Here is a 21,856-nt window from a genome sequence, read left to right as displayed (position 1 = left end):
CCTTTGCCTTGTTAGTCCCCCCAAAGTGCATCACCTCACACTTTTCCGGGTTAAATTCCATTTGCCACTGTTCCGCCCATCTGACCAACCCATCTATATCGTCCTGCAGACTGAGGCTACCCTCCTCGCTATTTACCACCCTACCAATTTTTGTATCATCCGCGAACTTACTGATCATACCCTTTACATTCATATCCAAGTCATTAATGTAGACCACAAACAGCAAGGGACCCAGCACCGATCCCTGTGGTACCCCACTGGCCACAGGCTTCCAGTCACAAAAACAACCTTCGACCATCACCCTCTGCCTTCTGCCACTAAGCCAGTTTTGTATCCAATGTGCCAAGGCACCCTGGATTCCATGGGCTCTTACCTTCTTGACCAGTCTCCTGTGCGGGACTTTATCGAAGGCCTTACTGAAATCCATGTATACCACATCCACTGCGTTACCCTCATCCACACACCTAGTCACCCCCTCAAAAAATTCAATCAAATTAGTCAGGCGTGATCTTCCCTTGACAAAGCCATGTTGACTATCCCTGATTAATCCTTGCCTCTCCAAGTGGAGACAAATTTTGTCCCTCAGGATTTTTTCCAATAATTTTCCTACCACTGATGTTAGGCTCACTGGCCTGTAGTTCCTCGGTTTTTCCCTACTACCCTTCTTGAATAATGGTACTACATTAGCGGTTCTCCAGTCCTCTGGCACATCCCCTGTGGCCAGAGAGGTCCTGAATATATGTGTTAGAGCCCCCGCAATCTCCTCCTTTGCCTCACACAGCAGCCTGGGATACATTTCATCCGGGCCTGGGGATTTATCCATTTTTAGGCCAGCTAAAACCGCCAATACCTCCTCCCTCTCGATGTTAATATGTTCGAGCATATCACAGTCCCCCCGCCCTATTTCTATGTCTACATTGTCCTTCTCCATAGTGAAAACAGATGCAAAAAATTCATTTAGAACCCCTCCTACATCTTCCGGCTCCACACACAGATTGCCACTTTTGTCCCTAATGGGCCCTATTTTTCCCCTAGTTATCCTCTTACCCTTAATATACTTATAAAACATCTTCGGATTTTCCTTTATTTTGCTCGCCAGTGTTATTTCATGGCCCCTCCTTGATCTCCTAATTTCTTTTTTAAGTATCCCCCTGCACTTTTTGTACTCCTCTAGGGCTTCCTCCGTCTTTAGCCTTTTGTATCTACCAAAAGCCCTCCTTTTTTTCCTAATCCATTCTCGTATATCCCCTGACATCCAAGGTTCCCTGTGGTTTTTGGAACCACCCTTGACCTTTACGGGAACATGTTGCCATTGTATGATCTCAATCTCCCTTCTGAAAGCCTCCCATTGCTCCGATGCGGATTTTCCTACAAGTAGCTGATCCCAGTCCATTTTGGCCAGATCCTGCCTTATCCTATTAAAATCGGCCTTCCCCCAATTTAGAACCTTTATTTCCGGCCCATCCCTGTCCTTTTCCATGACCACCTTAAATCTTACCATATTATGGTCACTATCACCAAAGTGCTCACCTACTAGCACTTTTTCCACTTGGCCGGCCACATTCCCTAGAATTAGGTCCAGTACCGCCCCCTCTCTTGTAGGACTTTCTACATGCTGGCTCAAAAAGCTCTCCTGGATGCACTTTAAGAATTCTACACCCTCTGAGCCTTTCACACTCTGACTATCCCAGTTAATATTGGGGAAGTTGAAATCCCCCATTATTATTACCCTATTATTTGCACATTTCTCTGAGATTTGCCTACATACCTGTTCCTCTATCTCCCCCTGACTGTTTGGAGGCCTATAGTACACTCCCAGCAAAGTGCTTGCCCCCTTTTTGTTTTTAAGCTCCACCCATATGGCCTCATTAGAGGACCCTGCTAATATATCATCCCTCCTTACTGCAGTAATTGACTCCTTAATTAATATTGCGACACCCCCTCCTCTTATACCTCCCCCTCTGTCTCGCCTGAAGATTCTGTACCCCGGAATATTGAGCTGCCAGTCTTGCCCTTCCCTCAACCATGTCTCCGTGATAGCAACAATATCATACTCCCATGTGTTTATCAACACCTTCAGTTCATCCACCTTATTTGCAAGACTCCTTGCATTAAAATAGATGCCATCCAGCCTTGCCCTTATATATTTGCCCTGTCTACCAAGCTGACTTGTTTTTTTCTCTATAATTGGCAGCACATCCCCCCCTATTTCAGCTCCCCTCTGTATCCCATCCCCCTGCCAAGTTAGTTTAAACCCCCCCCAACAGTGCTAGCAAACCTCCCCGCAAGGATATTTGTCCCGCTCTGGTTCAGGTGCAACCCGTCCGACTTGTACAAGTCCCACCTTTCCCAGAAGCAGGCCCAGTGATCCAGGAAAGTAAAACCCTCCCCCCTACACCAACTCTTTAGCCACGCATTCATCTGCTCTATCCTCCCATTCCTATACTTACTAGCACGTGGCACTGGGAGTAATCCAGAGATTACAACCTTTGAGGTCCTGCTCTTTAATCTGTTACCTAGCTCCCTAAATTCTTGATGCAGGACCTCATCCCTCTTTTTACCTATGTCGTTGGTACCAATGTGGACCACGACCACTGGCTGTTCACCCTCCAGAATGCCCTGCAGCCGCTCAGTGACATCCTTGACCCTGGCACCAGGGAGGCAACAAACCATCCTGGATTCACGTCTACGGCCACAGAAACGCCTATCTGTTCCCCTTACTATAGAATCCCCTACCACTATTGCTCTCCCACTCTTTTTCCCCCCTTACTGGGCAGCAGGAGCACCCCCAGTGCCAGGAAGTTGGCTGCTGCTGCCTTCCCCTGGTGAGTCATCCCCCTCAACAGTATCCAAAGCGGTATACTTGTTTGAAAGGGGGATGTCCGCAGGGGTTCCCTGCACTACCTGCCTGCCTTTGTTGCTCCGCCTGATGGTCACCCCCTGTGCTGCCCTACCCTGAGGCGTGAACAACTCGCTAAACGTGCTATCCACGAGCCTCTCAGCATCGCGCATGCTCCAAAATTCATCCACCCGCAGCTCGAGCGCCGCAATGCGGTCTGCAAGTAGCTGCAGCTGGATGCATTTCCCGCACACATGGTCGTCAGGGACACTGGCAGCGTCCCTGATTTCCCACATGGAGCAAGAGGAGCAGAACACGGGTCTGAGCTCTCCTGCCATGACTTACTCCTTTAATTAATTAAAAAATTTATTCAATACCCCAGTTACAGGTATACTCTAGGGCGCTTTATTTACCAACTGTCCCCACTACACCAGAGACCCTAGAAATTTAACACCACAGAAGTCAAGCTTGTATTGAAAAGAGAGAAATACTCACCAACCAATCACTTACCTGCTCCCTGGTGACGTCACACACTGATTACTTTTTACCTCTCTCCTCATGCGTCCCCATGTGATCCCAGGGGACGCATCGAACTAACTGCGCCCCTGGGATACGCAAGCACTGCACACCGGCAGTTGGAGGAGGCCCAGAATCGAAATCCCACGCGGGCCCACAGCTCAACGGCAGGCGCGCTTGGTAAGTGCAGGTCAGGGGCTTGCGCCCGCGGGAAGCCTCCGACCCGAATTTCTGGCCCGATGGTTCAAGGCAAAAGGAGGTGGTGATGGGACAAGTTAATAAACAAAAGATGGCTCTAGATGAAGTGGAAATGGCAGAATGATCAACAGCTGCCCTGTGAGAGAGAGGGAGAAAAACGAGATGGGGCCATTTACACTGGTCAAAATCCTGGAACTCCCTCCCTAACAGCACTGCGGGAGCACCTTCACCACACGGACTGCAGCGGTTCAAGAAGGCGGCTCACCACCACCTTCTCAAGGACAACTATGGATGGGCAATAAATGCTGGCCTTGCCAGCGACGCCCAGGTACCATGAACAAATGAAAAAAACAAATTGGTAGAAGGATTAAAGGGGAGTTGAGGGGAACTTTGTTCACCCAGAGGGTGTTGGGGGTCTGGAACTCACTGCCTGAAAGGGTGGTAGAGGCAGAAACCCTCATCACATTTAAAATGCACTTGGATATGCACTTGAAGTGCCATAACCGACAGGGCTACGGACCAAGAGCTGGAGAGTGGGATTAGGCTGGATCGCACTTTGTCGGCCGGCACGGACACGATGGGCCGAATGGCCTCCTCCTGTGCCGTAAATGTCAATGATTCTATGAAAAGGCAATGTGCATCGAGGTACCTGCTGCAAACAAGCCAAAGTTGATTTGTTCTGGAAAAGATTTCCACTGATCAACAAACGAGAGAGATAGACTGAATGAACGCCATCCTTTCGCTCTGTCCCAACCATCTGGAGTCTGTGGAATAAGTGAAATCATTGCACAAGCGAGGTCACAGCTCCCAGAGACGATCAGATAGTAAGGAAGCAACTGTTCCTTGGTACAAGAGCCACGATACATGGTACCTGCAAGACATAATGGTCAGAATGGCAGCAGCACAGCTTATTTTATACAAATGGATTGAAAAATTCTATGATTTGGTAATGATATATTTTTTGGTAATTTTACCCCCAACCCATCACTGCTCCTCCGCCTCCTTACTCTCCTGCCGCAGTTCAGGTTCCGTGGCCTTCCTTGGCATACTCCGAAAGGCCCATCGAGGCAGCCTCCATATGAGGGGAAGCCCAAAGTAGCCCATCCTCCTCTCTCCGACTGACCTTCCCGCTAATCTCACCAACCTCCTTCCCATCCCACTCGCCCCACTGTCTCGGATTCTGCCAGTGGACCAACAATCTATGCCACCTCCTCATTTCCCTCTGACATGTCCGCTCACTCTCAAACAAGGCCCTTGCCTTTCCTGAACTTATTGCAGGTGATTGCATTGACATCCTGGCCTTGACTGAAACCTGGCTCATTGGTGGCAGCACTTTGTCCCTTACTGAAGCCTCCCCCCGCCTGGCTATAGTTTTCACCACCTGCCTCACCCAAACCGCTATGGTGGCGGTGTGGCCATTATCAAATCGCACCTTGGTCTCCCACTGCCGCCACCCCCCCCATTCCTCAGGTACTTTCTCCTCCAAGCACCTCAACTCATTGCACTTCTCTCACCTCTGCTTTGTCCACCTCTGCCCTAAGCCTCCCTCCATTCCTCCCTCAGCCTCTGCACTGAGTGACCCTGTCAAAACAGCCGTACCCTTGCCACCAATTCCACCCCCCCTCACCAGGCCATTTTCTCATGCTGAATCAGACTGTGTGCCGTCACGGTGATCCTGAGCTGAGTTCTAACCCCATATACGAGGGAACTAGATGTAATATCTCCAAGTTTGCAGTCGACACAAAGCTGGGTGGGCGTGTGTGCAGTGATGAGGATGCAGAGAAACTCCAGGATGATTTGGACAGGTTGGGTGATTGGGCAGATGCATGGCAGATGCAGTATAATGTGGATAAATGCGAGGTTATCCACTTTGGTGGCAAAAACAGGAAGGCAGATTATTAGCTGAACGGCAATAGATTGGGAGAAGGGGAAGTGCAACGAGACCTGGGTGTCCTTGTGCACCAGTCGCTGAAGGTAAGCATGCAGGTGCAGCAGACGGTTAAGAAGGCAAATGGTATGTTGGCCTTCGTAGCGAGAGGGTTTGCGTACAGGAACAAGGATGTCTTGCTGCAGTTGTACAGGGCCTTGGTGAGACCATACCTTAAGTATTGTGTGCAGTTTTGGTCGCCTTATCTGAGGAAGGATGTTCTTGCCATGGAGGGAGTGCAGCGAAGATTCACCAGACTGATACCTGGGATGGCAGGAATGACGTATGAGGAGAGATTGGGTCGATTGGGCTTATACTCGCTGGAGTTTAGAAGAATGAGAAGGGATCTCATTGAAACATAAAATTCTAACAGGACTAGACAGACTAGATGCAGGAAGGATGGTCCCGATGGTGGGGGAGTCCAGAACCAGGGGTCACAGTCTAAGGATAAGGGGTAAGCCATTTAGGACAGAGATGAGGAGGAATTTCTTCACCAGAGAGTGGTGAACCTGTGGAATTCTCTGCCATAGAAGGCATGGAGGCCAATTCATTAAATATATTCAAGAACGAGTTAGATATATTTTTTAAGGCTAAAGGGATCAAGGGATATGGGGAGAAGGCAGGGACAGGGTACTTAGTTTGGATGATCAGCCATGATCTCATTGAAAGACGGAGCAGGCTCGAGGGGCCGAATGGCCTACTCCTGCTCCTATCTTCTATGTTTCTATGTTTCTAAATCCTCTCCATCACAAAGACTGCCTACTTCCGCCTTTGTGACATCGCCCACCTCTGTTCCTGCCTCAACCCATCTTCTGTTGAAAGCCTCGCCCATGTGACTATTCCAATGCTCTCCTGGCCGGCCTTCCATCCTCTACTCTCTGTAAACTTTAGCTCATCTAATACTCTGCTGCCCGTATCCCACCCTGCACCGAGTCCAGCTCACCCCTCACCCCTGTCCTCACTGAACAACATTGCCTCCCAGTCACCCAATGCCTCCAATTTAAAACATTTCATTCGTGTGTTTAAATCATTTCATGGGCTCACCCCTCCCTATGTCTATAGCCTCCTCCAGCCCTACAATTACCAAACTACCGCCACCTCCAACTCTCCGTTCCTCTGACTCTGGCCTTTTGTGCATCCACCCTCTCTTCACCCCACCATTCTGCCTTCTAGGGCCCAAGCTCAGGAATTCCTTCGCCTCCCTCTCCTCCTTTAAGACGCTCCTTAAAACCCATCTAATTGGCCAAGCTTTTGGTCATCGCTCCTAATATCTCCTTCTTTGGCTGGGTGTCCATTTCTTATCTAATTATGCCTCTATGACACACCTTGGGGTGTTTTTCTCAGTTAAAGATGCTACACAGACTGATTCCTGGGATGAGAGTGCTGTCCTATGAGGACAGCTTGAGTAGATTGGGCCGATACTCTCTGGAGTTGAGGAGAATGAGAGGTGATCTCATTGAAACATACAAGATTCTGAAGGGGATTGACAGGGTAGATGCTGAGAGGATGTTTCCCCTGGCTGGAGAGTCTAGAACCAGGGGGTCTCAGGATAAGGGGCCGGCCATTTAGGACTGAGATGAGGAGAAATTTCTTCACTCAGAGGGTTGTGAATCTTTGGAATTCTCTGCCCCAGAGGGCTGTGGAGGCTGAGTCTTTGAGTATATTCAAGGCTGAGATCGATAGATTTTTGGACTCTAGGGGTATCAGGGGATTTGGGGATCGGGCAGGAAAGTGGAGTTGAGGTCGATGATCAGCCATGATCTTATTGAATGGCGGAGCAGGCTCGAGGGGCCGTATGACCGACTCCTGCTCCTAATTCTTATGTTCTTACATAAAATGGCTGTTATATTATAAACAAAGCATAAATTTAAGTTCAGGGAAAAACTATCGAAACGTCTCCATCCCCTTGCCTGGCATCCAAAAGAATGAAGGCACTGTGCTTTAATCTTGTTCTGGGACGGTGCAGAGGTTTCAAATGGGGTTCATAGTTAATAATTAACAACATTCTGGTTTCACATTTGTCGTGTTTTTGTGTTGTTCTGTTACTCACCAATGGTGATGTAGACAATATCTACCAACGTTGTCAGGAATTTCAGGAATTCTGTGGAAATCAAAGTTTTAACAAATATCAGATGTCCTCCTTTAGTGTTTGGCTTGAAATAATTGAAACAAAATAAATGAACAACAACTCACATTTATATAATCTTCTTAGGCAGTCCCTCGGAACCGAGGATGACTTGCTTCCACACTAAAAATGAGTTCTCAGGTGACTGATGAGTCCAATGCGGGACCTACAGTCTCTGTCACAGGTAGGGTAGATGGTGGTTGAAGGGGCGGGTGGGTGGGGTGCTTGGGTTGACACTGCTTGCGCTCCTTGCGCTGCCTGCGCTTGGCTTCCGCTTGCTCCCGGCGAAGAGACTCGAGGTGTTCGGCGCCTTCCCGGATGCTTCTCCTCCAGTTTGTGCAGTCCTGGGCCAGGGATTCCCAGGTGTCGGTGGGGGATGTTGCACTTTTTCCAAGGAGGCTTTGAGGGTGTCCTTGAAGTGTTTCCTCTGCCCACCTGGGGCTCCCTTGCCGTGCCGGAACTCCGAGTAGAGCGCTTGCTTTGGGAGTCTCGTATCGGGCATGTGGACGATGTGACCCGTCCATCGAAGCTGATCGAGCGCGGTCAAAGCTTCGATGGGGGGGATGTTGGCCTGAGCGAGAACACTGACGTTGGTGCGCCTATCCTGCCAATGGATTTGCAGGATCTTGCGGAGGCAGCATTGGTGGTACCTCTCCAGTGCTTTGAGGTGCCTGCTGTACATGGTCCATGTTTCTGAGGCATACAGGAGGGCGGGTATCACTGCCTTCACTGTAGTAACTGTCCCAAGTGGCTTCTCAGAATGAACAAAGCAGCAATGGAAGGATTAAGTGAGAGGGTTCGTGTACAGGAACAAGGATGCCTTGCTGCAGTTGTACAGGGCCTTGGTGAGACCACACCTTGAGTATTGTGTGCAGTTTTGGTCACCTTATCTGAGGAAGGATGTTCTGCCATGGAGGGAGTGCAGCGAAGATTCACCAGACTGATACCTGGGATGGCAGGAATGACGTATGAAGAGAGATTGGGTCGACTGGGCTTATGCTCGCTGGAGTTCAGAAGAATGAGAGGAGATCTCATTGAAACTTATAAAATTCTAACAGGACTAGACAGACTAGATGCAGGAAGGATGTTCCTGATGGCGGGGGAGTCCAGAACCAGGGGCCACAGTCTAAGGATAAGGGGTAAGCCATTTAGGACTGAGATGAGGAGGAATTTCTTCACCCCAATAGTGGTGAACCTGTGGAATTCTCTACCACAGAAGGCAGTTGAGGCCAATTCATTAAATATATTCAAGGAGGAGTTTAGATATATTTCTTGAGGCCAAAGGGATCAAGGGATATGGGGAGAAAGCAGGGACAGTGTACTGAGTTTGGATGATCAGCCATGATCTCATTGAATGGTGGAGTAGGCTCGAGGGGCCGAATGGCCTACTCCTGCTCCTATCTTCTATGTTTCTATGTTTGGCTTAGACCTGTGCATGTTCATCATGACCTGGACCTGTGGATCTACACCATGGCCTGGACCTGTGGATGTCCACCTTGGCCTGAACCTGTGGATGCCCACCTTGACCTTGACCTGTGGATGTCCACTTTGGCCTGGACCTATGGATGTCCACCTTGGCCTGGATCTGTGGATGTCCACCTTGGCCTGGATCTGTAGATGTCCACCTTGGCCTGAACCTGTGGATGCCCACCTTGACCTTGGCCTGTGGATGTCCACCTTGGCCTGAACCTGTGGATGTCCACCTTGACCTTGACCTGTGGATGTCCACTTTGGCCTGGACCTGTGGATGTCCACCTTGGCCTGGATCTGTGGATGTCCACCGTGGCCTGGACCTGTGGATGTCCACCTTGGCCTGAACCTGTGGATGTCCACCTTGACCTTGACCTGTGGATGTCCACTTTGGCCTGGACCTGTGGATGTCCACTTTGGCCTGGACCTGTGGATGTCCACCTTGGCCAGGACCTGTAGATGTCCACCTTGACCTTGACCTGTGGATGTCCACCTTGGCCTGGATCTGTAGATGTCCACCTTGACCTTGACCTGTGGATGTCCACCTTGGCCTGGATCTGTAGATGTCCACCTTGACCTGTGGATGTCCATCTTGGCCTGGATCTGTAGATGTCCACCTTGACCTTGACCTGTGGATGTCCACCTTGGCCTGGATCTGCAGATGTCCACCTTGACCTGGACCTGTGTATGTCCACCTTGACCTGTGGACGTCCACCTTGACCTGGACCTGTGGATGTCCACCTTGACCTTGACCTGTGGATGTCCACCTTGACCTGGACCTGTGGATGTCCACCTTGACCTGTGGATGTCCACCATGGCCTGGACCTGTGGATATCCACCTTGACCCGGGCCTGTGGATGTCCACCTTGGCCATGGCCTGTGGATGTCCAACTTGACCTGGACCTGTGGATGTCCACCTTGACCTGGGCCTGTGGATGTCCACCTTGACCAGGACCTGTGGATGTCCACCTTGACCAGGACCTGTGGATATCCACCTTGACCTGGGCCTGTGGATGTCCACCTTGGCCAGGACCTGTGAATGTCCACCTTGACCTGTGGATGAGCATCTTGACCTGGACCTGTGGATGTCCATCTTGACCAGGACCTGTGGATGTCCACCTTGACCTGGACCTGTGGATGTCCACCTTGACCTGGACCTGTGGATGTCAGCTTGACCTGGACCTGTGGGTGTCCACCTTGACCTGGACCTGTGGATGTCCACCATGGCCTGGACCTGTGGATGTCCACCTTGACCTGGACCTGTGGATGTCCACCTTGGCCAGGACCTGTGGATGTCCACCTTGACCTGGACCTGTGGATGTTCACCTTGACCTGGACCTGTGAATGTCCACCTTGACCTGGACCTGTGGATGTCCACCTTGGCCAGGACCTGTGGCTGTCCACCTTGACCTTGACCTGTGAATGTCCACCTTGACCTTGACCTGTGGATGTCCACCTTGGCCAGGACCTGTGGATGTCCACCTTGACCTGGACCTGTGGATGTCCACCTTGACCTGGACCTGTGGATGTCCACCTTGACCTTGACCTGTGGATGTCCACTTTGGCCTGGACCTGTGGATGTCCACCTTGGCCTGGATCTGTGGATGTCCACCGTGGCCTGGACCTGTGGATGTCCACCTTGGCCTGAACCTGTGGATGTCCACCTTGACCTTGACCTGTGGATGTCCACTTTGGCCTGGACCTGTGGATGTCCACTTTGGCCTGGACCTGTGGATGTCCACCTTGGCCAGGACCTGTAGATGTCCACTTTGACCTTGACCTGTGGATGTCCACCTTGGCCTGGATCTGTAGATGTCCACCTTGACCTTGACCTGTGGATGTCCACCTTGGCCTGGATCTGTAGATGTCCACCTTGACCTGTGGATGTCCATCTTGGCCTGGATCTGTAGATGTCCACCTTGACCTTGACCTGTGGATGTCCACCTTGGCCTGGATCTGCAGATGCCCACCTTGACCTGGACCTGTGTATGTCCACCTTGACCTGTGGACGTCCACCTTGACCTGGACCTGTGGATGTCCACCTTGACCTTGACCTGTGGATGTCCACCTTGACCTGGACCTGTGGATGTCCACCTTGACCTGTGGATGTCCACCATGGCCTGGACCTGTGGATATCCACCTTGACCCAGGCCTGTGAATGTCCACCTTGGCCATGGCCTGTGGATGTCCAACTTGACCTGGACCTGTGGATGTCCACCTTGACCTGGGCCTGTGGATGTCCACCTTGACCAGGACCTGTGGATGTCCACCTTGACCAGGACCTGTGGATATCCACCTTGACCTGGGCCTGTGGATGTCCACCTTGACCAGGACCTGTGAATGTCCACCTTGACCTGTGGATGAGCATCTTGACCTGGACCTGTGGATGTCCATCTTGACCAGGACCTGTGGATGTCCACCTTGACCTGGACCTGTGGATGTCCACCTTGACCTGGACCTGTGGATGTCCACCTTGACCTGGACCTGTGGGTGTCCACCTTGACCTGGACCTGTGGATGTCCACCATGGCCTGGACCTGTGGATGTCCACCTTGACCTGGACCTGTGGATGTCCACCTTGGCCAGGACCTGTGGATGTCCACCTTGACCTGGACCTGTGGATGTTCACCTTGACCTGGACCTGTGAATGTCCACCTTGACCTGGACCTGTGGATGTCCACCTTGGCCAGGACCTGTGGCTGTCCACCTTGACCTTGACCTGTGAATGTCCACCTTGACCTTGACCTGTGGATGTCCACCTTGGCCAGGACCTGTGGATGTCCACCTTGACCTGGACCTGTGGATGTCCACCTTGACCTGGACCTGTGGATGTCCACCTTGACCTGGACCTGTGGATGTCCACCTTGGCCAGGACCTGTGGCTGTCCACCTTGACCTTGACCTGTGAATGTCCACCTTGACCTGGACCTGTGAATGTCCACCTTGACCTTGACCTGTGGATGTCCACCTTGACCTGGACCTGTGGATGTCCACCTTGACCTGGACCTGTGAATGTCCACCTTGACCTGGACCTGTAGATGTCCACCTTGACCTGGACCTGTAGATGTCCACCTTGGCCAGGACCTGTGGATGTCCACCTTGGCCAGGACCTGTGGATGTTCACCTTGACCTGGAACTGTGGATGTCCACCTTGACCTGGACCTGTGGATGTCCACCTTGACCTGGACCTGTGGATGTCCATCTTGACCTGGACCTGTGGATGTCCACCTTGGCCAGGACCTGTGGATGTCCATCTTGACCTGGACCTGTGGATGTCCATCTTGACCTGGACCTGTGGTTGTCCACCTTGGCCAGGACCTGTGGATGTCCACTTTGTTCAAGCTCAGGAGCTGTCTAATTTACAAATTTACATTCTATGTTACACATTTTTGGAGATTTTAGTTGCTACACAGTTGAAACCGATGCCCTTTGTGGTTGTCATTCCTTGTCAGAGTCACATGGGCACCATGGGTAGATGACATGTTTTAGTCACATTCTTCCTATGGACCAATCACATCACTCAAAACCCACGGCACCACCCACAACCTGTTCATATGACTATTGACAAGCGAACTGACTCAACAGGACAGGTCACGTGTTTCCTGTTGGCCAATGCGATCCCTAGAAAGAGGCACTAACAAGTTTTAAAAATCTATTGTAGATTTTTGAATTCCTTTATTTCTTCTCCTTAATGCCTGTGATCGAAAAATTGAGTTCAATAAGGATCTACTCACTTTGTTTGTACGAAGTCTTCATCATCCTGACCTCTGTCGCTTTTTTCGAGACTATTATTCACCTGCCGTCTGTGGAAGGACAACTTTATGTAGTCTTTCCCTGTCATTTTTCATTTCACTTGTGCATCAGGCCAATCAGGAGTTTGCATGCAAATTAGATTGTGACATCAGCGGGGTGCGATACTTGAATGGTTAAATACCTGGACATGCCACTGCTGGTTGATAAATGACTAAAAGTGGGTTTTCAAGTTGCTAACTACCAGAGATTTCAGATGTGGGGGCAGATAATGTGGTCTCTATGCAGCATCCTGGTGCGTTGGGAGGTCAGGGACCAGATTATTGTGTGCTCGCATCTGTTAAAAGAGATCCGGGCTGCCCTTCAGGCTGAGGCAGTTTCCGGGAGGTGGGGACACAGATCCTTGGGACATCTTCTGGGGGGCCAAGCACGGGCCGTGCAGCAATGAACAGCGGCCCACTTTGGAAAGACAGCGCTAGCCAGGAAGGCAAGTTAGATTTTCGTTGCTGCCCTCCCTTGAAGCTGGTGTTGGAATAATGCAATAGAAGGTATCTAAATGGGATGGTCAACCTCGTCCACAGCTCAGTTCTCGCTTTTTTTTTTACTTCGCTCACGAGATGTGGGCATCGCTGGCAAGGCCGGCATTTATTGCCCATCCCAAATTGCCCTTGGGAAGGTGGTGATGAGCCGCCTTCTTGAACCGCTGCAGTCCCGTGATAATTCTTTTTGCGGTTTGGTACAACTGAGTGACTTGCTCGGCCATTTCAGAGGGCAGTTAAGAGTCAATCACATTGCTGTGGATCAGGAGTCACATATCGGCCAGACCGGGTAAGGACGGCAGATTTCCTTCCATAAAGGACATCAGTGAACCAGATCGGTTTTTATGACAATCTGGTACAGGAAACTTTTTTTTATCCGGCACGGACGGGACCAACGTGGTGCCGGTTCATCAAAAATTCCGGATAACCGAAAGCTATAGTAAAAGATACGGAGCTGAGAGCTCCGTATAAAGTAACAAACCCTGTTGCTTAGCAACAGGTTCAGAACAATGGCCACAAGTTCCAAGCGTCTCTGTAGCTTAGCAACAGCTGCAGCCACACCCTTGCACAGCAACAAATGGAGGAAGGCAAGTAATAAAAGTTACCTGAACCTATTCCTGAATTTTGCCAGTTAACCGAGATTTCCGGTTATTTAGGTGCCGGTAAATCGAAAGTTTCCTGTAGTTTCGTGGTCACCACTACCATTTTCCTTCCAGATTTTATTTAATTAACTGAATTTAAATTCCCCAGCTGTCGTGGTGGGATTTGAACTCACAGTCTCCGGATCCTTAGTCCAGCCCTATTGAATTACTCGTCCAGCAACATTAACACCATGCTACTGTACCCCATCGCTTGATGGGTTTAACTTGAAATGACATGTTCAGGATGTTATATTTATGGAGTTGAGGTACAGATTAGCCAGAAGAACATAAGAAATAAGAGCAGGAGTAGGCCATTCGGCCCCTCGAGCCTGCTCCGACATTCAATAAATGACAGAACAGGCTCGAGGGACCGAATGGCCTACTCCTGCTCCTATCTTCTATGTTTATTAGAAGACAGAAGTTTCAGAGATCCACTAGAGGGGTTCAAAATTGGTAGAGCTTCAGATAAAGTATATCAGCAAGAACTATTTCTAGTGGTTAGTGAGTCAATAACTGGAAGATATCGATTTATTATCACCAGGAGAATGAAGGGAGAGGTTAGATTTCTTTTGTGCAGAGGCTTGTTAGTGTATAGAATCAGACAGCACAGAAGGACACCATTCGGCCCATCATGCCTGTGCCGGCTCCTTACAGGAGCTATCCAAGTAAGAACATAAGAATCAGGAGCCGGAGTCGGCCAAACAGCCCCTCGAGCCTGCTCCGCCATTCAATAAAATCATGCCTGATCTTCTACCTCAACTCCAATTTCCTGCCCGATCCCCATATCCCTTAATTCCCCTAGAGTCCAAAAATCTGTCTCTCAACCTTGAATATACTCAACAACTCAGCCTCCACAGCCCTCTGGGGCAGAGAATTCCAAAGATTCACCACCCTCTGAGTGAAGAAATTCCTCCTCATCTCAGTTTTAAATGGCCGACCCCTTATCCCGAGACTGTGCCCCCCTAGTTCCAGACACTCAAGCCAGGGAGCAACAACCTCTCAGCATCTACCCTGTCAATCCCCCGCAGAATCTTGTATGATTTAATTGAATGGCAGAACAGGTTCGAGGGGCTGAATGGCCACCTCCTGTTCCTATCAAACTCCAGCCACATGTTTGCATGGAATCTTGGTCCTTGATTAATCTTGTGCAACAACGCTTCAGGCACCAGGGATCACACTGTCAGCTTAATCAACCACCATATACATAATAGACGTTATGTAAGGAATATCAGGTAGCTAAATAGTACCCAAATACTAGCGCATCTCCTATTTTAGCTGTGAGGAAAGATCGGAGAGGCTGAGGTTGTTTTCTTTGGAACAGAGGAGGCTGAGGGGAGATTTAATTGAGGTGTATAAAATGATGAGGGGCCCAGATAGAGTGGATAGGAAGGACCTATTTCCCTTCGCAGAGGGGTCAATAACCAGGGGGCAGAGATTTAAGAAGGATTAGAGGAGAGTTGAGGGGAAGTTTTTTCACGCAACAACAACTTGCATTTATATAGCACCTTTAACGTAGTAAAACGTCCCCAAGGTGCTTCACAGAAGTATTTTAAGACAAAAGAATTTGACACCGAGCCACATAAGGAGAAATTAGGGCAGGTGACCAAAAGCTTGGTCAAAGAGGTAGGTTATAAGGAGCGTCTTAAAGGAGGTGAGAGTGGTAGCGAGGCGGAGAGGTTTAGGCAGGGAATTCCAGAGCTTAGGGCCCAGGCAACAGAAGGCACGGACACCAATGGTGGAGCGATTATAATCAGGGATGCTCAAGAATTAACATAAGAATTAACGAGTTAACAAAAGAACATAAGAAATAGGAGCAGGAGTGGGCCATTCGGCCCCTCGAGCCTGCTCCGCCATTCAATAAGATGACGGCTGATCTTCGACCTCAACTCAATTTCCCGCCTGATCTCCATATCCGTTGATTTTACTAGAGTCCAAAAATCTATCGACCTCAGCCTTGAATATACTCAACGACGGAGCCTCCAAAGCCCTCTGGGGCAGAGAATTCCAAAGATTCACCACCCTCTGAGTGAAGAAATTTCTCATCATCTCAGTCCTAAATGGCCGACCCCTTATTCTGAGACTGTGACCCCTGGTTCTAGACTCCCCAGCCAGGGGGAAACATCCTCCCTGCATCTACCCTGACAAGCCCTGTAAGAATTTTATATGTTTCAATTAGATCACCTCTCATTCTTCTAAACTCTGGGGAATATAGACCTAGTCTACTCAATCTCTCCTCATAGGACAATCCCCCTCTTCCCAGGAACCAGTCTGGTGAACCTTCGTTGCATTCCCTCTAGGGCAAGTGTATCCTTCCTTAGGTAAGGAGACTAAATCTGTACACAATACTCCAAGTGTGGTCTCACCAATGCTCTATATAATTGTAGTAAGACTTCTTCACTCTTATACTGCAATCCCTTTGTAATAAAGGCCAATAAATAATTTCATAGAAGCGTAGAATAGTTACAGCACAGTAGGAGGCCATTCAGCCCATCGAGCCCATGCCGGCTCTCTGCAAGAGCACTTCACCTAGTCCCACTCCCCCGCCCTTTCCCCGTAGCCTTGCAAATTTTTTTCCTTCAGGTACTTACCAATTCCCTTTTGAAAGCCACGATTGAAACTGCCCCCACCAACCATTCAGGAAGTGCATTCCAGATCCTAACCACTCGCTGCGTAAAAAAGTTCTTCATGTCGCCTTTGGTTCTTCTGCCAATCACCTTAAATCTGTATCTTCTGGTTCTCGAACCTTCCGCAAAAGGGAACAGTTTCTCTCTATCTACTCTGTCTAGACCCCTTGTATCAAATCTCCTCTCAAGCTTCTCCAGTCTATCCAAATAACTGAAGTCCCTCATCCCTGGAACCATTCTTGTAAATCTTTTCAGCATTCTCTCTAAGGCCTTCACATCCTTCCTAAAGTGCGGTGCCCAGATTTGGACACAATACAAAGTTGAGGCTGAACCAGTGTTATATAAAGGTTCATCATAACTTCCTTGCATTTGTACTCTATGCCTCTATTTATGAAGCCCAGTATCCTGTATGCTTTTTTAACCGTTTAACCACTTTCTCAACCTGCCTTGCCACCTTCAACGATTTGTGCACAGGTCTCTCTGTTCCTGCACCCACTTTAGGATTGTACCCTTTAGTTTATATTGCATCTCCTCGTTCTTCCTACCAAAATGTATCACTTCACACGTTTCTGCATTAAATTTCATCTGCCACCTGTCTGCCCATTTCCCCAGCCTGTCCATGTCTTCCTGAAGTCTATCACTATCCTCCTCACTGTTCACTATACTCCAAGTTTAGTGTCATCTGCAAATTGTGAAATTGTGAAATTGTGCCCTGTACACCCAAGTCCAATCATTACTATATATCAAGAAAAGCTGTGGTCCTATAACCGACCCCTGGGGAACACCACTGTGTACCATCCTCCAGACCGAAAAACAACCGTTCACCACTACTCTCTGTTTCCTGTCACTTAGCCAATTTCGTATCCATGCTGTCACTGTCCCTTTTATTCCATGGGTTTCAAATTTGCTGACAAGCCTGTTATGTGGCACTTTATCAAACGCCTTTTGGAAGTCCATGTACACCACGTCAACCACATTGCCCTCATCAACCCTCTCTGTTACCTCATCAAAAAACTCAATCAAGTTGGTTAAACACGATTTGTCTTTAACAAATCCGTGCTGGCTTTCCTTAATTAATCCACACTTGTCCAAGCGACTGTTAATTTTGTCCGGAATTATCGTTTCTGAAAGCTTCCCCACTACCGAGGTTAAACTGACTGGCCTGTAGTTGCTGGGTTTATCCTTACACCCTTTGTTGAACAAGGGTGTAACATTTGCAATTCTCCAGTCCTCTGGCACCACCCCGTATCTATGGAGTATTGGAAGATTATGGCCAGTACCTCCGCAATTTCCACCTTTACTTCCCTCGACATCCTCGGATGCATCCCATCCGGTCCTGGTGACTTAACTACTTTAAGTACAGCCAGCCTTTCTAGTACCTCTTATTTATCAATTTTTATCCCATCCAGTATCTCCACTGCCTCCTCTTTCACTGTGACTTTGGCAGCATCTTCTTCCTTGTTACAGACAGATGCAAAGTAGTCATTTAGTACCTCAGCCATTGCCCTCTGCCTCCATGCGCAGGTCTCCATTTTGGTCCCTAATCAGCCCAACCCCTCCTCTTACTACCCGTTTACTATTTATGTGCATATAGAAAGGATTCCCTTTTTCTTGCTTTCCTAATTGCTTGCTGGACCTGCATGTTCACTTTCTGTTTGTTCCTGCCTCAACCATTAACCCTGGAAGTGAAATCCACAGCTTCACCACTCTCTGTGTGAAGAAGTTTCTCCTGCACTCTGTGTAAATGTTTTACATTTACTGTAATCTTGTAATCAGTGGATTCCCGGTCCATTGCACGGGGGCTAATTTGGTTGCATTGCCGCTCCTGTTCCTTGTGTAGGTGATGCAATCCTTCAATGAGACAGTTAAACAGTCCGCCTGTTCCGCTTATTCAGGTGGATGTTGAAGATCACTTGGCACAATTAAGAGCGCGGTCTCCTTGCGGTATTCTGGCCCCTTAACCAAACCACCAAGAAAGCAGAGTGACTCGTCATCATGCCATTGCTGTTTGTCGACGACGAAGTCCAACACCGCCTTCAGTGTGCCAGTGCAGCCTTCGGTCGCCTGAGGAAGAGAGTGTTTGAAGACCAGGACCTCAAACCCAGCACTAAGCTCATGGTCTACAGAGCAGTAGTGATACCCGCCCTGCTGTATGCCTCAGAGACATGGACCATGTACAGCAGGCATCTCAAAGCACTGGAGAGGTACCACCAACGCTGACTCCGCAAGATCTTGCAAATCCATTGGCAGGATAGGTGCATCAACGTCAGTGTTCTCGCTCAGGCCAGCATCCCCAGCATCGAAGCTTTGACCACGCTCAATCAGCTCCGATGGATGGGTCACATTGTCCGCATGCCCGATACGAGACTCCCAAAACAAGCACTCTACTTGGAGCTCCGGCATGGCAATAGAGCCCCAGGTGGGCAGAGGAAACACTTCAAGGACACCCTCAAAGCCTCCTTGAAAAAGTGCAACATCCCCCACCGACACCTGGGAATCCCTGGCCCAAGACCGCTCAAAGTGGAGGAGAAGCATCCGGGAAGGCGCCGAACACCTCGAGTCTCTTCACCGGGAGCAAGTGGAAGCCAAGCGCAGGCAGCACAAGGAGCGCATGTCAACCCAAGCACCCCACCCACCCGCCCCTTCAACCACCGTCTGCCCCACCTGTGACAGAGACTGTAGGTCCCGCATTGGACTCATCAGTCACCTGAGAACTCATTTTTAATGTGGAAGCAAGTCATCCTCGGTTCCGAGGGACTGCCCAAGAAGAAATTGCTGTTTGTGGGATCTGGCTGTAGGATCGCAAGATTGATTCCTGGGATGAGAGAGCTGTCCTATGAGGAGAGGCTGAGTAGATCGGGCCTATACTCTCTGGAGTTTAGAAGAATGAGAGGTGATCTCATTGAAACATATAAGATTCTGAGGGGGGATTGACAGGGTAGATGCTGAGAGGTTGCTTCCCCCTGGCTGGAGAGTCTAGAACTAGGGGGCATAGTCTCAGGATAAGGGGTCGGCCATTGAAGACTGAGATGAGGAGGAATTTCTTCACTCAGGGTTGTGAATCTTTGGAATTCTCTGCCCCAGAGGGCTGTGAATGCTGAGTCTTTGAGTATATTCAAGGCTGAGATCGATAGATTTTTGGACTCTAGGGGAATCGAGGGATATGGAGATCGGGCGGGAAAGTGGAGTTGAGGTCGATGATCAGCCGTGATCTTAGTGAATGGCGGAGCAGGCTCGAGGGGCCGAATGGCCGACTCCAGCTCCTATTTCTTATGTTCCTAAATGGCTGCTGTGCTTGCCTACATAACAACAGTCACTGCATTTTAAAGAATCTCTCCGACATCAAGCACTCCAGGACACTCTGAGAGGCATGAGAAGGCGCTGTATAAATGCAGCGTCATTCTCACAATGAGCAGCTTTTGGGCACCTGCGTGTGTGGGACACTGTTTTATTCCTTCAAAATGTTTACTAAAGAGGCATTTTCAAAATATATATATATAAACCTGGGATTTAGACTGTCGCTTTATTGATTTGCCATTTGTACCAAAGTCCTTTGTTGTAATGTGGGTGAATAAACCATTTCCAGTACAGTATGGCGGCTAGACCTTCGATTAAAACAGCAGTGTGGAACAATTGATAGGAGCGCAGCGAGCCCTTTGTACGATGGTACTGCAACATTTAATTCCCGAGCGAAGGTGTTGTTAGAATAAAAATGCTTTCAAACTCAGAGGTAGCGGCAGGAGTGACTGAGCGGAATCCGATTTATATTTCTGCCACTGCAGTCGGTGGGTGCAAAGGTCGTCTCAAGAAGACGGAATGATGAGAAATCTTCTGGCATTTAAACAGGGGGACGCGCTGGGAATATCAATCAGAAAGGCCTCCTCCTGATTTCCAGCTTTCGTGAGTTCCGCTTCCCGGCGTCTCTTTTCTGAGGGCTGGCAGCGGCGGCCTGATTGGACGCTCGGGCTATCTCAGCGAGAGCTGGCACGATCTCGGGTACAACCACATCCGCTGCCGAAGCGGGTTTCTCCTCCACCGCCTCGGGCTGTGCCCCCACCAGGCACTTTACATATAGTTCGAAACACAGTATGTTTAAATAGACAAAACAGGAAACACTGACAGTCACAATGGCAAAAGTATAAAATTCTTTGTGGCAGTATTCGGGGGAGCTTTCATTGACATAGTCTGGCGGATAGATGTCATACGTCCAGTAACAACCTGCGCCAAAAAGAAAAAAGAAACCTTTATAAAGCACAACTGGGAACTCCAAGTAATTATTTTTAAATTGAAAATGGTATCGATAATGTTATAAATCTCATCCTCATAAAGAAACTACTCATGAAATAATGCTGGACGGCCAGCTGGTGGCGCCGTCCAAGGAGTATAAATACTCGGGCGTGGGCCCAGCTTGCTAAGGGACATTTTGTAAGACAAGGAACTAGTGAAGTACAACTAGACCTCCACGTTCTGAAATAAGTTGATTAAAGCCTTGCTTTATGCTCCAACCAAGTGCGTAGTGAGTTTTATTACGTCAGATAATTTGCTAGATGTGTGTTGCACGCTCCTTATTCCGTGATACTGCTGGGACATTACAATGGTTTTCCCCATTAAAGGGCTACCCGTCGCCCATGCAGGACAGTGAAAGTGTTTAACCGTACTTGCACACTTGTTGTGCAAATACGGTTGCCAACTGCGGTCGGACGTCTTGCTGGAGAGGCTTCATCACCTGACACCCCCCCCCCCCTCCACTATCGGTCGCCCAACATGTCCACCCTTGTGGCCCACTACCTTGCCCACATGAACAGGAAGGCAGATTATTATCTGAACAGCAATAGATTGGGAAAAGGGGAAGTGCAACGAGACCTGGGTGTCCTTGTACACCAGTCGCTGATGGTAAGCATGCAGGTGCAGCAGGTGGTTAAGAAGGCAAATGGTGTGTTGGCCTTCATGGCGAGAGGATTCGAGTACAGGAACAAGGATGTCTTGCTGCAGTTGTACAGGGCCTTGGTGAGACCACACCTTGAGTGCTGTGTGCAGTTTTGGTCACCTTATCTGAGGAAGGATGTTCTTGCCATGGAGGGAGTGCAGCGAAGATTCACCAGACTGATACCTGGGATGGCAGGAATGACGTATGAGGAGAGATTGGGTCGATTGGGCTTATACTCGCTGGAGTTTAGAAGAATGAGAGGAGATCTCATTGAAATTTATAAAATTCTAACAGGACTAGAC

At 49.3% G+C, this 21,856-nt stretch overlaps 1 protein-coding gene across 1 annotated transcript in view; it reads right to left on the bottom strand.

Annotated features, from left to right (window-relative positions):
* Positions 1-20,119: 20,119 nt before the first annotated feature.
* The window catches only part of LOC147091041 (uncharacterized), a 28,482-nt gene continuing 26,745 nt past the window's right edge, over positions 20,120-21,856 (bottom strand). Inside the window, exon 4 of the mRNA XM_085977491.1 lies at positions 20,120-20,845. Within this exon, the coding sequence (XP_085833617.1) occupies positions 20,496-20,845 (350 nt within the window). The 3' untranslated portion in view covers positions 20,120-20,495. The remainder of the gene's footprint in view (positions 20,846-21,856) is intronic.

The sequence above is a fragment of the Somniosus microcephalus genome, unplaced genomic scaffold, assembly GCF_052327205.1.
Source record: "Somniosus microcephalus isolate GS21.2 unplaced genomic scaffold, FLI_Smic_1.0 unresolved_chr4, whole genome shotgun sequence".
NCBI classification, from domain to species: Eukaryota; Metazoa; Chordata; class Chondrichthyes; order Squaliformes; family Somniosidae; genus Somniosus; species Somniosus microcephalus.
The sequence above is the reverse complement of the archived record's forward strand: the minus strand, read 5'-3'. Positions and strand labels throughout refer to the sequence as shown.